This window comes from Saccopteryx bilineata, chromosome 2 (assembly GCF_036850765.1).
Source record: "Saccopteryx bilineata isolate mSacBil1 chromosome 2, mSacBil1_pri_phased_curated, whole genome shotgun sequence".
NCBI classification, from domain to species: domain Eukaryota; kingdom Metazoa; phylum Chordata; class Mammalia; order Chiroptera; family Emballonuridae; genus Saccopteryx; species Saccopteryx bilineata.
The window spans coordinates 316,429,398-316,448,317 of NC_089491.1; the positions used below are offsets into that span (position 1 = coordinate 316,429,398).

Consider the following 18,920-nt stretch of genomic DNA (forward strand, 5'->3'; position numbering starts at 1 on the left):
TCAGGTTTTCAGTCAAGATTAAGTTAAGATTTAATGCCTTTCCATACAAGTTTATTTTCAAATAGCTTCAAAAACTTATAGTTGAGAAAGAAAGCCATTGGGAAAAGGAAGCAAATACATGAGATAAGCATTATGTTTTCTGTGAAAGAAATTTGAGTATAGGTATGGGAAGATAGTACTGACTGGAAGCAAATAGCAGTTTACAAAGTTTTTGAGGAATCATATCTAGAAAGCAACTACAGCCTAGCTCTCAACAAAACATATTTCCAAGAGCTTCAAAATCACATTTGATTAAAAATTGAGCTGCAAAAGTGACCTAATTAAGGAAAGCACAATCCAGAGTGATGTCATAGAATTGGCGCCGTGAGGACAGGGACCAAAAAATCTCCCCAAAATTTTAACAAGTTCAACAAACAGAGACAGAAAAACCTATTCTTGGAGCATCAGAGAGTTTCACACCCTGAAGGCGAAGGCAGAGGCAGAGGCAGCGGCAGCGGCAGCCTCATAGCTGGATCATCAGGCTGCTAATTCAGGAAGGAGAGACTAGGAGAGAGGCTCCGGGAAAACGGACTCTCATTGTTGGAGCCTGCAAACGCTAACAAGCCTTGACTACCAACGAGACTGAAGCCAAATATATGACATTGCCGCGTAGAGTCTCATCAACTGCAAATCCCTACCTAAGCATGCCACAGGGGCAGAGCCTGGGGTACAGAGTCAACGACTAGGAAGAGGGAGAGGAAAGAAAAGGGAAGAAGAAGTTAATCTCTCAAATTCAAGAAAAATCCACAGACTTTATAATTTGTTCCACTATTTCTTTTGTTTGTTTGTTTCTTTCATCGTCTTGCCTTTATTAGTATTATTTCTATTTCCTCAACTTTGGTCCTTTTATTCTTTGCCCGTCTTACTCTTTCCTTTTCTTGAACTACACTACCCATAAGTGTTTCATTTTATTTCTTTTCTTCTTCCTTACTCTCCATGAGGGTTACACTCCAAACCCCTTAACTCTCCCTCTCTTTTTTTTTTTCTTCCTTTCCTTTTCCCCTTTTTCTTGTTTCTCCCTTTCTATTAGTTTCTTCTTTTCTCCTTTTAATTTTCCTCTCATTCAATCCTCAATCACAAACAAATTATTTAATTTGGGACTCAAGTTTTTTGGATATTTTTGTGACATTTTGGGTGCTTTTTACTTTGCTTTTTAACTCAGTAGCATTCCTCCCAACCCAGGATCTCCATTCTATTCAGTCTTTGCTCCACTTAATACAATAGTTTGTTTTTTTTCCCCCTTTTTCTGGTTTCTCTTTTATCCCTCTCATTATATCTCTTAGTCAACCATTACTTACAAGCAAATCATTTTATACTTGACCCAAATTCTTTCCTTTTTTTGCATTTTGTGGGTCCCTACTTCCTTTTTTGCCCCTTGAAGAGTTCCCCCCAACTCAGGCCCTCCTTTATAGGCAGTTTTTGTTTCATTTAGCATAATATAATTCACAGTTTATCACGATATTTTCCTAAGGAGGAGGGAAGAGGAGGGGAAGAGAAGAAAAAAAGGGGAGGGAAATAATAAATCATTATTGGTTTTTTTGTGTTTTTTTTCCAATTTTTTTATTTTTTAATTTTTTTCTACTTTTAATTCTTTATTAATTCTTATTAGTGCTATCAACAAGACCACCCTCAGATGCCATTAAGAAAAAGGAAATCAAATATCATGGATACAAAAGAAAGAGAAGTAACACAGATAGATGTGGAAAAATCTATGGAGAAAAAATTTAATATATTGGAAACCTTGAAGCTAAATGACAGAGAATTTAAAATAGAAATCCTAAAAATACTCAGAGATATACAAGAAAACACAGAAAGGCAATTTAGGGAGCTCAGAAGACAATTCAATGAACACAAAGAATATATTAGCAAGGAAATTGAAACTATAAAAACAAATCAAACAGAAATGAAAAACTCAATTCATGAACTGAAAGCACAATCCACAATGCATGCTCCAGATTTGATCATGTAAAAAGAATGATCCTACCAGTGGCAGAACAATGGATGTAAAAGGAAAAAGAAATTCCTTTTACTGAACAGAATCAAGACCTTAACACAAAGTTTCTATCACTTCTGGGAGTTGAGGTGGGCAAAGAATCTGCCTTCACAATGCCTGCCCAGCTGGATTTCAGAAAACTCAAGCCTAGGGACTGCCATTTGTCTTCCATAATTTTCTCTCGCACTTGGCAGTTTCTGTTTCGTTTTCCATAATCTCATAATTGAATGTTGGGCAATAGGAAAAAATGGTTCATTTGTTTATTTCCTAGATTGCTAAACCAATAGGAGCTATAGAAAGACATGATAGAGAGAATTCCATGTCACCAGAGACCCTATACTTTGAGCTGGATGGGGTTATGGAGTTGTTCATTGGGCAACTGTATTTTGTTTATGAGACAGAGTACTGTAAATGTAGAGTTGAGAACCAGAAAGATAGGCAGTGGCAGAAATTGAAGAGCTCACCAATCCTTGTGTTGCTCTTATATCTGGGCATACTGATAAATTTTATTTTTGATTTTGTAAGGAAGATAGGGCCATGTGACAAAATTCTACTCAAGCCATTAAGAACAGAATGAATTTATTATTTCTGATTCCAAGCAGATAAGAGCAGAGTGTCTTCTCCATACTCAGTCTATTTCCCTGTTCTTGTACCTGAATTCAGAGGAGAACAAGGCACTCAATGATGGTGAGACCATTTGCATAAAGAAACCTACTTCTCTTTATGACTGCAATGACTGCATGGAGCAAAGACCTTGCAAACCCATACTGGACTTGGACACAAGTAAGAAATAACTTCTACTAGAGTGAGCCACAAAAGTTAGGGGGTGTTTTCATGGCAGCTAGCCTACACTAATTAATAAATAGTATGATAAGGACACATATATATTTTTCTGTTTGGTTTTGGTGCTAGTTGGCACTGTTTACTCTAATATGATAGTGGACCTTGTCTACTGATTAAACAAGAAGACATTTAGAATAATAAGACTTTCAGTGTAAACAATTCTCAAATAGGATTTAAAGAATATAGTCAGGTAAAAACATTATGATCAAAATTACCACAATTGCTTGTGTTATACCAAATGCTTATGGTTTTTTTATTGTTTCATTTTACAACATAGGGAAAAATATATCTCTTTTTATACTGCTGCAGGAAAATTTGCTTTGTTGCCCAGTAATATAAAAAGAAACATGGTTGACATAAATATAAATATGAATATATATGAATGTGTAATTGACAGTTCTATGTTTCATTTTGCTGTAAATATTTTTATATTCTAGAAAGATGATGTGATGAGCTTTTCAGTCCTCACTTCCTCTGGTTCCTGCCACACTGTGTGTGAAGTAAACAATTTGAAACCTGGGGATGCAGTGGGTCAGCTTTTGTGTGTTTCTCTGGGAAACTACCAATCTAGTGTGCATGGGTGTGTATGTGTGTTTGTATAAAGGATTTAGTGGGAAGTGAAGTACATCCCTCTAGATGACTGTAAATGCTCCAGGGCAAGAGCTGTGAATCCTCATTCCCACCCTGGCATGGTGGGCACTCAGTAAATGGGAGAGAATTGATTGAGACAACAAATGTGGGTCACAGTATCAGAAAGAAATGAGCGAGGAGTAGTAGACTCACATATGTGAGAACCATACCCGTTGTAATAAATAGAAATTGGCTGGATTTGTCAGCAGTCTGAAAGTCTGGTTTAGGGGCAAGGCACTCTGGGTTAGATAGTCAGAGTCAGTGTGGATAGGCACTAACATGACTCACTGAATCGCAAGAGAAGAGCCCTGCTCCAGCCCTGGATGCCCAAGCAACACCCTCTAGGTAGCTTTACACAACCTCCCATTGCCATCTCATGAAAAATCAGTGGAGAAAAAACCCCATCCACCCAGTACCAGGACCTGAAGTCTCTGAATGAAGCCCTTCCTCATCAACCTCATCTGAATAGGTCCTATTTCACAAGGGAAAGAAAGCAAGACGTTGAGTCAGTCAGAAGTGAAATTGAAAGTTTATTTAATGAGGCAGAACAGAGCTGATTTCACCTTAAGTCCCTCTTCAGATGAATCCCGAGCAGCTGAAGACTAAGGTTCTAAGGTACCAAGACCCTCAGCTGCATTCAGAAACTCCAAGGCCCAGAGTGTTTGGGAAGGGAAGTTTCATTGCACATTTTTCAGGGTGCAAATGAGGGATGATTGTGACTCAGGATGACAGCATGCTAATTGCAAGGCAAATGGGACTCAAGCAATAAGAAAGGTATTCAGCATTGGGTGGTTGGTTCCTCAAGGGCATGGACCACATTACTTCTGCTTGGTCTGCTGAACTGGCGCTGGAACCACTGTTGAGGGACATGCCTCCGGAACTTCGGGATGGCAGGGATCTGCCACCTTGAGCTGACAAAGCTCAGGAAGCTTGGGGTGGCATGGCTCCAGAACCTTGGTATGACACGGCTCAGGAGCTTTGGGGTGGCAGGGCTCAGGAACTTTGGGGTGGCATAGCTCAGGAACCTTGGTATGACACGGCTCAGGAACCTTGGGGTGGCAGGGCTCTGGAACCTTGGGGTGGCATGGCTCCAGAACCTTGGTATGACATGGCTCAGGAGCTTTGGGATGGCAGGGCTCAGGAACCTTGGGGTGGCAGGGCTCCAAAACTTTGGTATGACATGGCTCAGGAGCTTTGGGGTGGCAGGGCTCTGGAACCTTGGGGTGGCATGGCTCCAGAACCTTGGTATGACATGGCTCAGGAGCTTTGGGGTGGCAGGGCTCTGGAACTTTGGGGTGGCATGGCTCAGGAACCTTGGAGTGGCAGGGCTCTGGAACCTTGGGGTGGCAGGGCTCCTTGGTTTGGGGGACACACGGTTCCTGGGGTGGAGGCTGGCAGGGCTGTTTCACCTGCTGCTGCTGAAGCTGAGGTGGGGGGTTGCAGGGCTGCTTCTGCTGGTGGGAACTCATGCTTCAAAGGAGGCTGGACCTGGAGACAGAACAGATTGTTTAAACAGGGATTACCAAGGGAAGAAGTCAAGTTCAATGCCATTTTAAGTCTCCTGAGAAGCAAATGTTCTCCTTTGTCACTCTTTACCACTAAGAATACCTTGATGATTTCTGAGCCTCTGGATAGTGGTGACGGAAAGGCCATTTGTTCCGCCCCACTCAGGGCCTCTTACAGTGCTCTCTTTCTTCCTGGCACATCTTAAAATTCAATTAGTAACACAACACAATTACAGCCTCCTGGCAGGAATGTGAGAGCACAATATTGGCTCATGTGGAAATGTGATATTATTTGAAAAATCCCAGTAACCTCAGCCCACCCATACATTTCTGATAATAGAATTACCTATAAGATAATTACTGACTTCTCTAGAACCCCACATGATCCCCCTCTAGCCTCAAATGTTTCCCTCATTCTGCTTGTTCAAGTACTACACAACCACTAAGAATCACAAATTGCCTCATATGATACCTTTGGGAGGAATTTCTAGAGAAAGTCTTCTAGAAATCACCCCTGTCTCCAAACTGTCATAGCACTTGTTGTTATTGCTTTTTTTAAATTTTTCTTTATTCATTTTAGAGAGGAGAGAGAGAGGGAGAGAAAGAGACAGAGAGAGAGAGAGAGACAGAGACAGGGGGGAGGAGCTGGAAGCATCAACTCCCATATGTGCCTTGACCAGGCAAGCCCAGGGTTTCAAATCGGTGACCTCAGCATTTCCAGGTTGACGCTTTATCCACTGTGCCACCACAGGTCAGGCTCTTATTGCTTTAAGTGGTGACTTTCTACATTGTATTTTAGCTCTCCCATCCATGTCTTATTTTCCTGTATAAATTTTAGTTTTATAAAATAAATTCCCTGCTGTCTATTGTTTTTTAGCAGACACAGTGCCAACATACAAATATTCACAAAACAATTTGGTGGAAGGATACAATTAAGTTTATGACTAAGGAAAGAATGATAATGCCACTATAAGTTCTATTAACTCTAAGGTAACAAGACTCATCCTGCCACCTGGAGGTCTTACACAAGCCAATCCTTTTTTCAACGGCACAGGGAGAACTGATGCACAGAACTGATAACATCTTAAGTCTCCCTTCAAGCCCAAACTATGATTATTTTTAAAACAAAGCTATATAGTCTGAGCAGGCAGTGGCACAGCGAATAGAGCATTGGCCTGGGATGCTGAGGACCCAGGTTCAAAACCCCAAGGGTGCCGGCTTGAGTGTGGGCTCATCAGCTTGAAAGTGGGCTCACCAGCTTGAGCACAGAGTCACCAGCTTGAGCATGGGATCATAGACATGACCTCATGGTCACTGGCTTGAGCCCAGAGGTTGATGGCTTGAAGCCCAAAGTCACTGGCTTGAGCCCAAGGTCGATGGTTTGAGCAAAGGGTCACTCACTCTGCTGGAGCTGCCAGGTCAAGGCACATATGAGAACGCAATCAGTGAACAATTAAGGTGCCTCAAGGAAGAATTGATGCTTCTCATCTCTTTCCACTGTCCCTTTCTCTCTCTCTCTCTCTCTCTCTCATTAAAACAAAAACAAAGCTATATAGAGGTAATAACTCTGATAACTGAACTTCAGTAATGGGGGGGAAAATAGCAAGAATATCAAGGAGGTTCCAATAAAAATAAAATACTTTGAGTGAATGGTAGAAGGCTCCAAGGAAAGAGACTCACCTGGTGCACAGAGAAGAGCAGGCTGCGTCGTCACTCGGATCTGGTGTGGTGTCTCCGGCCAACTGGCTTTTTTATAGTGATTGAAACCTGTCTCAAGGAAATGGGATTTTTTTTATTGCTGTGTCTTAATCTTTTGCCTGCCCAAAATGATTCACCCTGGTCCCCTCATCTACCTGTTGGTTCAGTTTTTGTGATGAAACCACCCACCTGACATTTTTTGGCACTTGCTGTCTGACAGTGATGTCACTTTGGCCTTATCCTCACTGAAGGTCCTTTGCATCCAAGTATAGTGTTTACAGTGAGGGTGGTGTGGGCTGAAAGGTGAGAGGAGGAAGAAGCTCTAGGGCTGCTGGATCCAGAAATAGCCCTGTCTCCTGGAAGCCCCCTGACCCTTGGGCTTGTTGAACTACTAAGTAATGGAAATGGAGATAAACAGTTGTTTCTGAAGGGAAGGGGGGAGGGCTTTTGGGGAAGATGGGAAGGGAGATGTCGAGAGGAATACAGAGGTGGGGGGATGCATTCAGGGCAACACTAGAATCTATGTAAACACAATAAATTAAAATTAATAATAATTAAAAAACCCAGTTTTTCTGGTTATCCTGGGAGACCAAGGGCATGGTGGCATGAACTTCTCCAGGTGGGAAAAATAAATAATTGTTTATCCACTCCTCAGTGTACCCAGGTGTGGGAGGGGAAAGGCAAAGCTCAAATGACTTGGTGAGTGTCAACTGCCACTGACTTCCTTTGGCAAAATACCGAGTTCATGATAGAAATGGGCCAATTTGTGATTAGAAAGAAAAGGGATTATCAGAGTACATAAATTTGATAAGAAAAGTAGACTACTTCTAAATCTCAACACAAAGACATAAGACCAAGGAGCGAAGGTCTTATGACAAATGATTGGAGCAAAGATGAGATTAAAGGTAGAGTCTTGCTAGCCAAACTATCCAGAGAGCATAGGGCTGTAGCAGTCCATGTAAGAAGAAGGAAAATGGGAGGACAGAGAGAAATAAATTAGCATGGCTTGATAATTAGGTCAGGAAAAGAGTTTTCAATAGAGTTTGTGCCAAGGGGGGCTGCCTGGAAAGGACCAGAAGTCTGCAAAATTTTTGATGAAGTTGTTTTGCCCAAGAAACCCAGAGCTCAGATTACAAAAACTGTTTCAAAGAGCCTTAAAACAATATCGAAGCAGGAAGAACAGCATAACCTGTACTGTGCCAGAGAAAGACATCTATTCACTTCAGGAGAGGCTAATGGGAAAGGAAGAACCTCCAGGGGCCAAGATGCTTCCAGAGAGTGGTACACATGTCATATCAAAGAACTGGTATCATCCTTGATAGTAGGGTAGACTATTGTGTCTGCCTGGAGGTATTTCACAATTCCTGTGGGTCAGATTGGTTATCTCATTTTTTTCTTTCCTCATGTGGAATTTTCTACTGAAATTATCCAGTCCCTGCTCCATGATTGTAAATTGGAGTATGGGAGAGGTGGAAAGTACTGACCTTTGTATATGTAGTTTGCTGGATCAAGAAGAGAGGTTTTACACGGAGAGGATACAATAGAGAGAATTTTACATTACCCAGAGATCCTGGACTTTGGAGTGGATGCAATGACTGTGTTGGACCTTGAGTTGTCTCTCATGGGAGATGAGATGAATGTATCTATATATAGAAAGAAGAAAGCAGATAGATCCTGGCAACTCCAAGGCTGGACTATGAAGAGATGTGAAGACTTACCAATAGCCTGTTCTTCCATTGTGGGGCACACGGCCATGTAGAATTGGGTGGGATCCTGTTGGGAAAACAGCTGTGTTAGGCTTGCTCTCTGGTTTACTGGCTGGCTGCAAGCACTTTGCTTGATTAGTGTGTGAGAATGTGGCATTGCCACGTGTGGATAGTCTATGTAAGGCTATGTGTGCATGTCCTCAGGGAAGATGGCAGATTGCAGATGGCAGCTTGCCTGCCCGCCACTGTGAGGGGCCATTTTGCTGTTCATTTGCCTGAGAAGTGGTTTTCCCCTGCCTGTTTGTTCATCTGCCCTGACAAGACACTATTAAACAGTAATGGCTCAATGCTTTCTGAATCCGCAATTTCTCTACCGTCTGCAATGCTTTCTGAATCCACAATTTCTCTACCGTCTGCAATGCTTTCTGAATCCACAATTTCTCTACCATCTACCTGAATTCGATGAGAACCTAAATGGCCTCAACCATTGGCATTATAGACCCTGTGACTGACCTCTAGTTAATGAAATGTCATTGGAAATGCAGATTGCCACTTCTGTACCTAGGAGGTTAAGAGCAAGTCTGATTTCTCCCCCACGTTCTTTCCCTGTCTGCTTGGTAGCCTGCAGAGGAAGGAGTGGCCCTGAAGGTTATGAGTCTGAGTTCCTGCCGACCCACATTGGAATAGGGTCTATACATGAAAAATCAAGTTCTATTGTATGATGTCAAATTTTGGAAATTTTTATTTTAGAAGACTATGCTGACAAATACATCAATAATAAGCTTTATTTGATTATTATTTGTTCCTTTGATTTAGTGGTAGGAACACTGTTTACTAGGATGAGGTAAAAGACATTAAATAATAAAAACTATGATAAGGACTATAACTTTAAGAGATTACAAATAGCCTGACCAGGGAGTAGCTCAGTGGATAGAGTGTTGACCTGAGATGCTGAGGACCCAGGTTCAAAGACCTGATGTTGCCAGCTTGAGCATAGTATCAGAGACATGACCTCATGGTTACTTGCTTGAGCCCAAGGCCACTGGCTTGATCAAAGGGTGACTGGCTCTGCTGGAGCCCCCCAGTCAACTCACATATGAGAAAGCAGTCAGTGGACAACTAAAGTGCTGCAACTATGAGTTGATGCTTCTCATCTCTCTCTCTCTTTCTGTCTGTCCCTATTTCTTCCTCCCCATCTCTCTCGAATAAAAAAGGAGTTTACAAATAGATTTTTTTGTTTTTAAGTAATATGTCCAAGTAGAAATTGCATGACAAAAGTATCATGTCTAGCATATTTATAATTAAATATTTATAGACTGAGTTTTGTTAATGATAATGAAAAACATGCATTTTAAGAAACAGTTGTAGGAAAATAATACTGCAAATTATATATTATAAAAATATAGACTAACGTACTATTGATAATTATATTTTATGTCCCATGCCTCTAGAATATTTTATCATATTTCTTATAATTATTTCAGTAAGAAAGTAGTGTGGGTCTTCTGTCCAGTAAGAAAGTAGTGTGGGTCTTGGGTTCCTGTCTCCATTGTTGTCTTGAAATGTACAGAGGACATAGACAGACTCCAAGTGGGGAATTTCTTGGTCAGATCTGGGGGAAACCATTCCATCTCAGGTTTCTTCTAGTTTTCTGGAAGGTGCAGAATCTATTTCTCCAAAGCTTAGCAGGCACAGCGAGTACAGAGCAGGTGGTTTGTAGTTGGGAGAGCTGTTGCTGTAGATGTGGAGAGGGCAGAATGGGGGTGGGAAAGACCAGGAGTGATCTGGATCCCCAGTGAGGTTCAGAATGCTTCCTTCAAATTCACAGCATGATTTAGTGAAGGCATAAATCACCCAGCATCTCAGAAGACATTAGATAAGCTCCTACTATTTAATAAGTGGCAGGCTGGGCTCTGAGTCTACAACCCTGAGCAGAACAGAGAAGGTCCCTGCCCTCACGGGGCTCACAGCATCGGGAAGTCAGATGTAATCCAGTGATCATGGGTATGATGAGCATCTTGGTGTGGGACACGCAGCGCAGCTGGCAGAAGCTGCAAACTACCTGACAGCTCTACCTGCAAATGTGTCAAGAGCCTAAAGGCCTAATAAGACCCAAGTCCAGACAGGTCACTGGGATCAGTGGAGTGGGAAGGGGTGTAGAATTATAGAGAACAAATGGAAATGAGGGGGGAGTCAACTGCGAAAGTGAAGCTGAGGGCTGGCATGAATAGGTGAGGAAAGTGGCTGCTCCACACCCACCATGAGACTTCTGAGTCAGAAATGAGAACGTTTAAGGAACTCCCTCAATCATCATTTTCTATCTGAACCAGGAGAATTATTTATTTATTTATTTATTTATTTATGGAATTATGGAGGTCATGGTTCTAGTAGGAAGAAAGAAAAATGAAAGTGTAGAAACAAAGGAAGGACAATGCAGAGAAACCAATGTGCATTTATTTATTTGCACAAATTTGATCAGCTCCCAGGCTGTGGATGTGAATTTTGCCAAACTGTACATAGTTTGAACTTTAAGTTCCTCATGAGAGGAACCTACTATACCCACTCTCTAAATTTCCAGTGCTGTTGAGGACAACTTTGCCAAGTCACAGAGGAGCAGAGGAACTAAGGAAGACAGGAACTGAGACAAGAAGGGGACAACTCCTCATTTACCCCTTAGATGGCTATAGCAGTCAGTCAGTGGGCAGGAGCTGAGGCCGCTGGCTGTGAGTGTGAGTGTAGTGTTGGAGTATCCAGTAGCCCTATCAGAAGATTAAGGGTTGGGAGGGAGCTGTGTGGAGAGAAGAGACACATGGGCTACCCCAACCAGAATGTGGAGTCCTCTATCCTTGGGATGCACAAACGGGACCTGCTTCAGAGCCTTAGGAGTGTTCCGGTGGGCAGGACATATATTTCTTCTAGTCAGCTACATCTTCACTGACTTCTGTATTTTCTAATAGTATGATAAAAAGTTCTAGAACAAATGGTTCTTGCCAGGTAGCTCAGTTGGCTAGAGTGTCGTCCTGCTATGCTAAGGTTGTGGGTTCCATCCCCAGTCAGGGCATATATAAGAAACAACCAATGGATGCATGAATAAGTGAAACAATGAATTGATGTCCCTTTCTCTCCCTCTCCCTTCCTCTCTCTCTAAAATTAATCAATACCTTTAAAAATTTTTTTAAAAAGTTCTACAAAATCAAATAACATTATATAATGCATAAAGTAAAGAAAAAAAAAACAGAACTATTAAAAATGGACACAAACATATAAGCAGCCAGAAATAGCTGTAGTTACATTTTACTTTATTTAGTATCAGGATGTTTTTCCTATAAATCCTTTAAATCCACACACATGCATACATTAATGTTCTTTTGTTTATGCTGTTTAGGATCTGCTTTTTTTTTTTATTTTTTAATTTTTAAAAAAAACTTTTTCCCCTGGCCGGTTGGCTCAGCAGTAGAGTGTCGGCCTGGTGTGCGGGGGACCCGGGTTCGATTCCCGGCCAGGGCACATAGGAGAAGTGCCCATTTGCTTCTCCACCCCCCTCCCCTCCATTGGAGCAAAGATGGCCCGGGCGCTGGGGATGGCTCCTTGGCCTCAGCCCCAGGCGCTAGAGTGGCTCTGGTCACGGCAGAGCAACGCCCCGGAGGGGCAGAGCATCGCCTCCTGGTGGGCAGAGCTTCGCCCCTGGTGGGCGTGCCGGGTGGATCCCGGTCGGGCGCATGCGGGAGTTTGTCTGACTGTCTCTCCCGGTTTCCAGCTTCAGGAAAAAAAAAAAATTAAAAAAAAAAAAAGGAAAAAAAAAACTTTTTTATTCAGTGAGAGGAGGAGAGGCAGAGAGACAGACTTCCCCACATGCACCCTGGTATCTACCTGGCAAGCCCACTAGGGGGTAATGCTTCACCCATCTGGGGCACTGCTCTGTTGCTTAGAAACTGAGCTCTTCTTAGGGCCTGAGGCCAGGCCCTGGAGCCATATTCAGTGCCTGGGCCAACTTGCTTTAACTGAGAGAGAGAGAAGCAAGAAGAGGAGGGGTGAAGAAGCAGATGTGTGCCCTGACTGGGAATTGGACCCGTAACATTCATACTGTGGGTTGGTGCTCTATCACTGAGCCAATTGCCCAGGGCTGTTTTTTGAAATAAAAAAATTTATTATTTATTTATTTATTTCAGTGAGAGGAAGGGCGACAGAGATACATGTGCCCTGAGTGGGATCCACCTGGCAACCCTCGTCTGGGGCCAATGCCAAAACAACTAAGCTGTCCTCTGTGCCTGAGGCCAACTCTTGAACCAACTAAGGTATCCTCAGTGTTCGGGGCTGATGCCCAGTAAAGCCACTGTCTATAAGAAGAAAAGAGAGAAAGGGGAGAAGAAGAGAAAGAGAAGCAGATGGTTGTTTCCCATGAATCCTCTGACTGGGGATGGAACCTGGGATGTTTACACACCCTGCCAATGTCAATGTTCAACCAGCTAGAGCCAGGATCTGATTTTGTAATAATATAATCTGAGCATTTTCCAATAAGATTAATCATTCTTCTACAACAATATTTTTAATGGCTTCAATATAATTCCAACACATATTCATTTCATCAGTTATTTATTATCTATTGATATTCATTGTCAAATTCTTGATTTAAAAGAAGACATCTATTGGGATGACATGGTTCACCAAACCATACATGTTTCAAATGTATAACTCAAGACATCATCTTCACACCTCATTGTATACCCCCAAGCAAAGTCTCCTTCCATCTCTATCTCCCCACCCCCTTGCCTTCTTCCCCCTACCTCCACTCCCCCTCCTTCATTTTGGCTACTTCCACCTGTTGTCTGTATCTATGTGTTATGTATACAAGTTTTTTGGCTAATCTCCTCAGCTTCTTTTATTCAGTCCTGTTGACCCAATCATCTCTGAAAACTGTCCATCTGTTCCTTGTGTCCGTGCCTCTGTTTCTACTTTGTTCATCAGTTTATTGTGGTCATTAAATTCCACATATAAGTGAGATCATATGGCATTTGTCTTTCCCTGACTGGCTTATTTCACTTAGTGTAACAATCTTCAGGTCCATCTATGCTGCTGCAGAAGGTAACATTTCATTGCTGAAACAGATAACCTCGTATATAAAGTTATTTGTGTACATGCATGAATATTTTCCATAAAAAAATTTCTAGAATAAAATGATGGTTCAAGAGTCAGGTAGATCTTTAAACCTTTTGATTCTTTCCTGCCAACCACTTATGTAAGATGTTTATATTCGTGAAGTCTGTGTATTGTAGAGCCCATTTCCCATTAAGAACCAGCCTATTTGTGAATGGCCCAGAGTTATCTTTCGACACTTTTACATTTTAAATTGGCAGTAATATAAAGGCATTTCAAATGTGCATACCACACAGACCCATGGCACATCATTCCCTGCTGCCAGTTTGACAACTTCTCATCACCTTGTAATGACTTGTTGGCCAGTTTCTGTCTTACAACTTTCAAATAGCTCTGAGTTCTTGCCAACTGCATTCGGAGTTCTGTGAATCATGCAGATACTACTTGTCATACTTGCCTCACACCTGCTTGGCGTTCTGGACCACCAACCTTATCAATAAATGGGGTTCACTTCCCAAGGACCACAGCAACCATTCTGAAATTTTATGTTGGTTTCACTGATTTTGGAAAAAGCTCCCTAAAATCCAAGTCTCACTCAGCAAAGACCTGCAAACCTGCTGGTCATCCCTGAAATCAAAAGCAGGAGAAAGTGAAGATCTAGAAATCTGGATAATTGGGCTCTGAGTGTGGTTCAGAAATAATTTCTGATTGCTATTAATTAATCTTCTTCTCCTTTCTGGATATCAGTGTCTTTACCTGGAAATGCAGGGTTTGTACTAGGTACTATTTAACTCTACATTTACTCCAAATTTTGTTGCTTAATGACCAGCTGTCTACTAGTTCCTGGCTGGTTATCCACCTCACTTGGATCACATACTCCTCCTATAAATTTCTGCTTCAAACTATCCTCTTTTTCTAATCACTTGATAAATAGGTTCTGCAGTTTATTTTGGAAGAGACACTATTCAGAGTGAGTGTGTGGTTTTGTACATGTTTAAATGGGGATGTAAATATTATATCTCCCAGAGAAGATGAAAGATTCTCCAAGGGGAGATACTGTGAATCCTCCTCTCCCTCTTCCTGGTATAGATAGTTTGAGGCCTGCTTGCACATAGTAGGTGCCCAGCAAAAGATACCATTGCTTGAGCTAATGAAAGCTTGTGTAGCTCCTTAGGTGAATGTGTGGTTACTCAAATAAATGTGCCTCTTTGGGAGCGTGTGTCTGTATGTGTTGAGTGTCTGAAAGGCAAAATGAATGAAGAAAACCAGAATAATTACGTTCAAGTACGCAACAATAATGTTTTCAGGAATAAGCAGAGAAGCCTTGGGGACAAGGCCCTTAAAATCACAGGTGGCTTGGAGCAGGCACAGTGGAACTCAGGCATGGCTCAGTCCAGTGCCAGAGAAAAAGCTCCGCTCTAGGTGTGACTGCCCAAAGTGACAGGCTCTGGGTTCCATTACACAATAGGCATTGCCATTTTCAGGATGTACCCTAAATATAATCACTAACACTTATGGAAACACACAGTACCAAGACAGACGATATCTATTCCAACTTCTCTCTGATTACAGGTCCTACTAATGATATAACAGGAAGGGGCAGATTTAGCCAATGACACAAATAGCCAAGAGTGAAATTAAAGTGATTTAATGGCAACAGAGCAGGAAACAACCCGATTGACTTTCCAGATGAGTCCTGAGCAATTTAGGACCAGCAAAGGCACTTAGGCCTTCTGTATAATTCACAGGCTCAGAGGACTCTTTAGAGTATGCAAGGGAAAGCTTCATAGCCTGTATTTTTTAGGTTTCAAGTAAGAAAGAGGCTCTGACTAATGGTGAGACCATACTAACTACAAGGTCAGCAGATGATGAAGACACCGAAGCAGAAGGGAAGAAGGTGTTCAGCATCTGGCGGTCGGCTCCTCAGGCCATGTCTGTGGATTGCGTTACTTCTGCTTGGTCTTCTGCTGGACTGGGCCTGGAATAACTGCTGGAGGTAATGGCTCTGGCATCTTTTTCTGGCTAGGCTGAGGGACTTTAGGGAGGACTTGCTCAGGGACTTTGGTATGACCCTTCTCAGGAAACATAGGATTGCCTGGTTCAGGATTCTTGGGGTAGCATGGCTCTGGAAACTTGGTGTGGCCAGGTTCTGGAACCTTGGTATGGCCAGGCTCTGGAACCTTGGTGTGGCCAGGCTGGGGAACCTTGGTGTGGCCAGGCTGGGGAACCTTGGAGTAGTCAGGTTGTGGAACCTTGGTGTGGCCAGGCTGTGGAACCTTGGTGTCGCTAGGTTGTGGAACCTTGGTCTGGACAGGCTGTGGAAGCTTGGTTATGGGAACAAATGGTTCCTGAGGTGGAGGCTGGAAGGGCTGTTTCACCTGCTCCTGCTGAAGCTGGGGAGGTAGGGTCTGGGTCTGCTTCTGCTGGTAGGAACTCATGCTTCAAAGAAGGCTGAACCTAGAGACAGAAAAGTTGACCTGGTGGTTTGGTGAAACAAGGAACAATACAACTTTAACAATAAATATATCTTATTTTATGCCCTTTCATATATGAGAGCCTCTCTTCTCTTTCTGTTTCCCCAAATTTATAATCGATGGAAACTCTGATGATCCTTGTGCACTTTCAAAGAGAAAAGCTTAAAAGTTGCTTCATTGTCTTCCACAGGAGCGAAGCTATGATCTATCCTTCCTTTCTTCCTGGTAATTCTGAAAACCTACATTGGCAAAACAATGCAATGGCTGGCTTTCAAGTTTTTAATAATTTGGAAAGATGTTAGAGTCCAAAGTCTCAAGTCTACCCTCTCAAGTTCATCATGGGAACCTGGGAACCCAGCTCTTATGGGAAAACTCTATACCAACCTGCTCTGAGCCCACATAATTCCACCTCTGATCCTTTGTTCAGATCATCCTCTCTGTACATGCTTTCTGGAAGGCTTTCCATTCTGTTGTTGCTTGCACGCATGCTAACCCATCATGGCTCTCCTTCCAAACATTCTCTGCCGGGTCTAAATCACCACCTCATCTGCCATAGCACAATGTCTGCCTTACCCTCTCTCTTAATCACTTTCCATACAGCGTATTTGTAAATCACATCCACGTTTTATGTTCTCTGCTGGATGGTAGGTTTATGCAGTAAAGAAAAACCTATCTTTGAACATACAAATTGCCAGTGCAGTGTGTCAATATTTCAATGTTGCAATAATGACTAGAGGAAGTATTAAAAGTCAGTACAAGTACCCTGGATGTGGAAAAGTCCCTATCCTGTGACTGAACAAACCATCATTACCAAAATCATTCCCCTGTTCTGACCCCAGTTTTCATCATTATAATCTGAGTAAGAAGTCAAAAAGATTTGTAATGTCACCTTAAACACAAACTAGCATTGCGCTTAAAATAAATATATTCCTAGCATGAAAAATAAAGTACAATTAGGCAAATATTAAAAGAAATTCCAAATAGAGAGACTCACCCACTGCAGAGAGGAGTTCAAGCTCTATGGCCTTTCAAGTCTGGTAGAGAGTCTCTGGCCAGCTAGCATTTTATACAGAATATGAGCCTTGCCTTAAGGAAGTAGAATTTTTGGAGGACTACTCTATCTTTATTACAGCTTTTGTAATGAAAATCTCTGGCTTAAGTGGGTTTTTTTTTTTTTGCACTTACTCTTTGACAAAGATGCCACCTGGGTTAGGCCACATGGTTCACCCTTTGTGGTGAGGTTGCTATGAATAAAAGGATTCCTGGGTGGTGATGAATTAAACCAGGGGGAAGTTCTGGGCTCTGGGACCAGAAACAAGTGTATTTCCTGGACATAACCTTAATCTTTAGCTCAGATTAATTGTGTTGAACATTTTAGTTTTCTAAGCAGATGTGGAAGTGAATAATAGGCACTACTGGTTCTTCTGGGAAGCCCTGAAAAACAGTAAGTGAATCATCTGATCATTGCTTAAGTGACTATTCAATAAGTGACAATAAGTAAATCATGTAATGTCCTATTTCCTAGCAGATCCAGGCCTGAGAGAGAAGATGAAAGGCTAAAATGCTTACTTTAGAAATGAATTGTTTTCACTCTGATGAGAGCCTTAAGATGCTATGTTCACCAAAAATAGTAGGGGTCTTTGGAAACAGAAAGTCAGGAGTCACTGGGTCTGTTTGCCATGATGCAAAGCCCTGAAGACTATGCCTGTCATGGTTTCTCTTTTGTCATATATGAGCCTTGTCCTTAGACCATGATATGATGAAACAGAGGTCACTAACTCAGAGTTGACCTCAACACACAATCTCTTTACTAGGTGTGGCCCTGGGGACATCCCTCAAGTATGTGGATGGCTCTTCCCTTCCCACCACTTTTCCCCTGTATTAGCTCCCAGAACCTGAACCCTAAGACACAGCCACTACCATGAGCTCCTTCCATCAGTTGCCCAAAGTCCTGGTTGCATTTGACCCTCACACCAGACTGGTAGATGCTTGCTCAGTTAAGGGGCAATTGTTGATTTCCCTGAGGGATGTGTAGGTTCATGAAAGGTAAGAAGGAAGTAAGGAAGGAAGGAAGCAAGGAAAGAAGGAAGAAGAGAAGGAAGGGGAGATAGAGAAAAGTGTTATTTTAGAAAGATGTCTATAAATTGCTTTGATAATCATAAAGCAACTACTTGAAAATGATTCACTTGCTTATAATAGGTCTCATGATACAATCTGAGAAGAAGGTGAGGGTGCGTCATGCGCTTCCTTCCCCACCCATCTTCTTCCCTCTGTGTTAGTGTTTGACTAGTCATCTCCCTCTGGGATGGTGCCAGCGCCACCTTCATACCTAAGCTCTACTTCTGGGTATCACATTAGCTCTTCTCTCAGGTTGGATTCAGGTCCCTCTCCTCTTCAAAACAATCTCTCAGGAGCCCCTGACACAGAGAGTGTTGACCAGACTGTGCTACTCCACCTGAGATTCTTCTCTCTAGAGCAGGGGTCCCCAAACTACAGCCCACGGGCCACATGCGGCCCCCTGAGGCCATTTATCCGGCCCCCGCCGCACTTCCGGAAGGGGCACCTCTTTCATTGGTGGTCAGTGAGAGGAGCATAGTTCCCACTGAAATACTGGTCAGTTGGTTGATTTAAATTTACTTGTTCTTTATTTTAAATATTGTATTTGTTCCTGTTTTGTTTTTTTTTTACTTTAAAATAAGATCTGTGTAGTGTGCATAGGGATTTGTTCATAGTTTTTTTTATAGACTGGCCCTCCAATGGTCTGAGGGACAGTGAACTGGCCCCCTGTGTAAAATGTTTGGGGACCCCTGCTCTAGAGGTTCCTGCTCTTCTGCACAAATATGGGTCTTTTATTGTGACCTATCTTGATTCTAGGCTTTGGTTCTAGAAGAAATTCCTTTCTCATTTACTGTGTTTCTTTCCTGAGTGGGTTTCCCCT

General features: G+C 42.3%; 2 protein-coding genes across 3 annotated transcripts; both read right to left on the reverse strand.

Moving 5' to 3' along the window:
• Positions 1 to 4,018: 4,018 nt before the first annotated feature.
• LOC136323384 (cornifin alpha-like) lies at positions 4,019 to 6,825 on the reverse strand. Its single transcript, XM_066255218.1, has 2 exons — positions 6,691 to 6,825; positions 4,019 to 4,993 (listed from the first exon to the last, which is right to left on the reverse strand). Exon 2 carries the CDS (start codon positions 4,972 to 4,974, stop codon positions 4,324 to 4,326), a length of 651 nt encoding a protein of 216 aa, XP_066111315.1. The 5' UTR covers positions 4,975 to 4,993; positions 6,691 to 6,825; the 3' UTR covers positions 4,019 to 4,323.
• Positions 6,826 to 15,140: 8,315 nt separating this feature from the next.
• SPRR3 (small proline rich protein 3) lies at positions 15,141 to 17,125 on the reverse strand. 2 transcript variants are annotated; one of them, XM_066262094.1, is made up of 2 exons: positions 16,977 to 17,125; positions 15,141 to 15,965 (listed from the first exon to the last, which is right to left on the reverse strand). In XM_066262094.1, the coding sequence occupies exon 2, from the start codon at positions 15,944 to 15,946 to the stop codon at positions 15,455 to 15,457; it is 492 nt and encodes a 163-aa protein (XP_066118191.1). In that variant the 5' UTR covers positions 15,947 to 15,965; positions 16,977 to 17,125; the 3' UTR covers positions 15,141 to 15,454. The 2 variants fall into 2 exon arrangements, with proteins under 2 accessions (XP_066118191.1, XP_066118192.1); XM_066262095.1 differs by having other exon boundaries at positions 15,141 to 15,985; positions 16,977 to 17,067.
• Between the last annotated feature and the right edge of the window lie 1,795 nt (positions 17,126 to 18,920).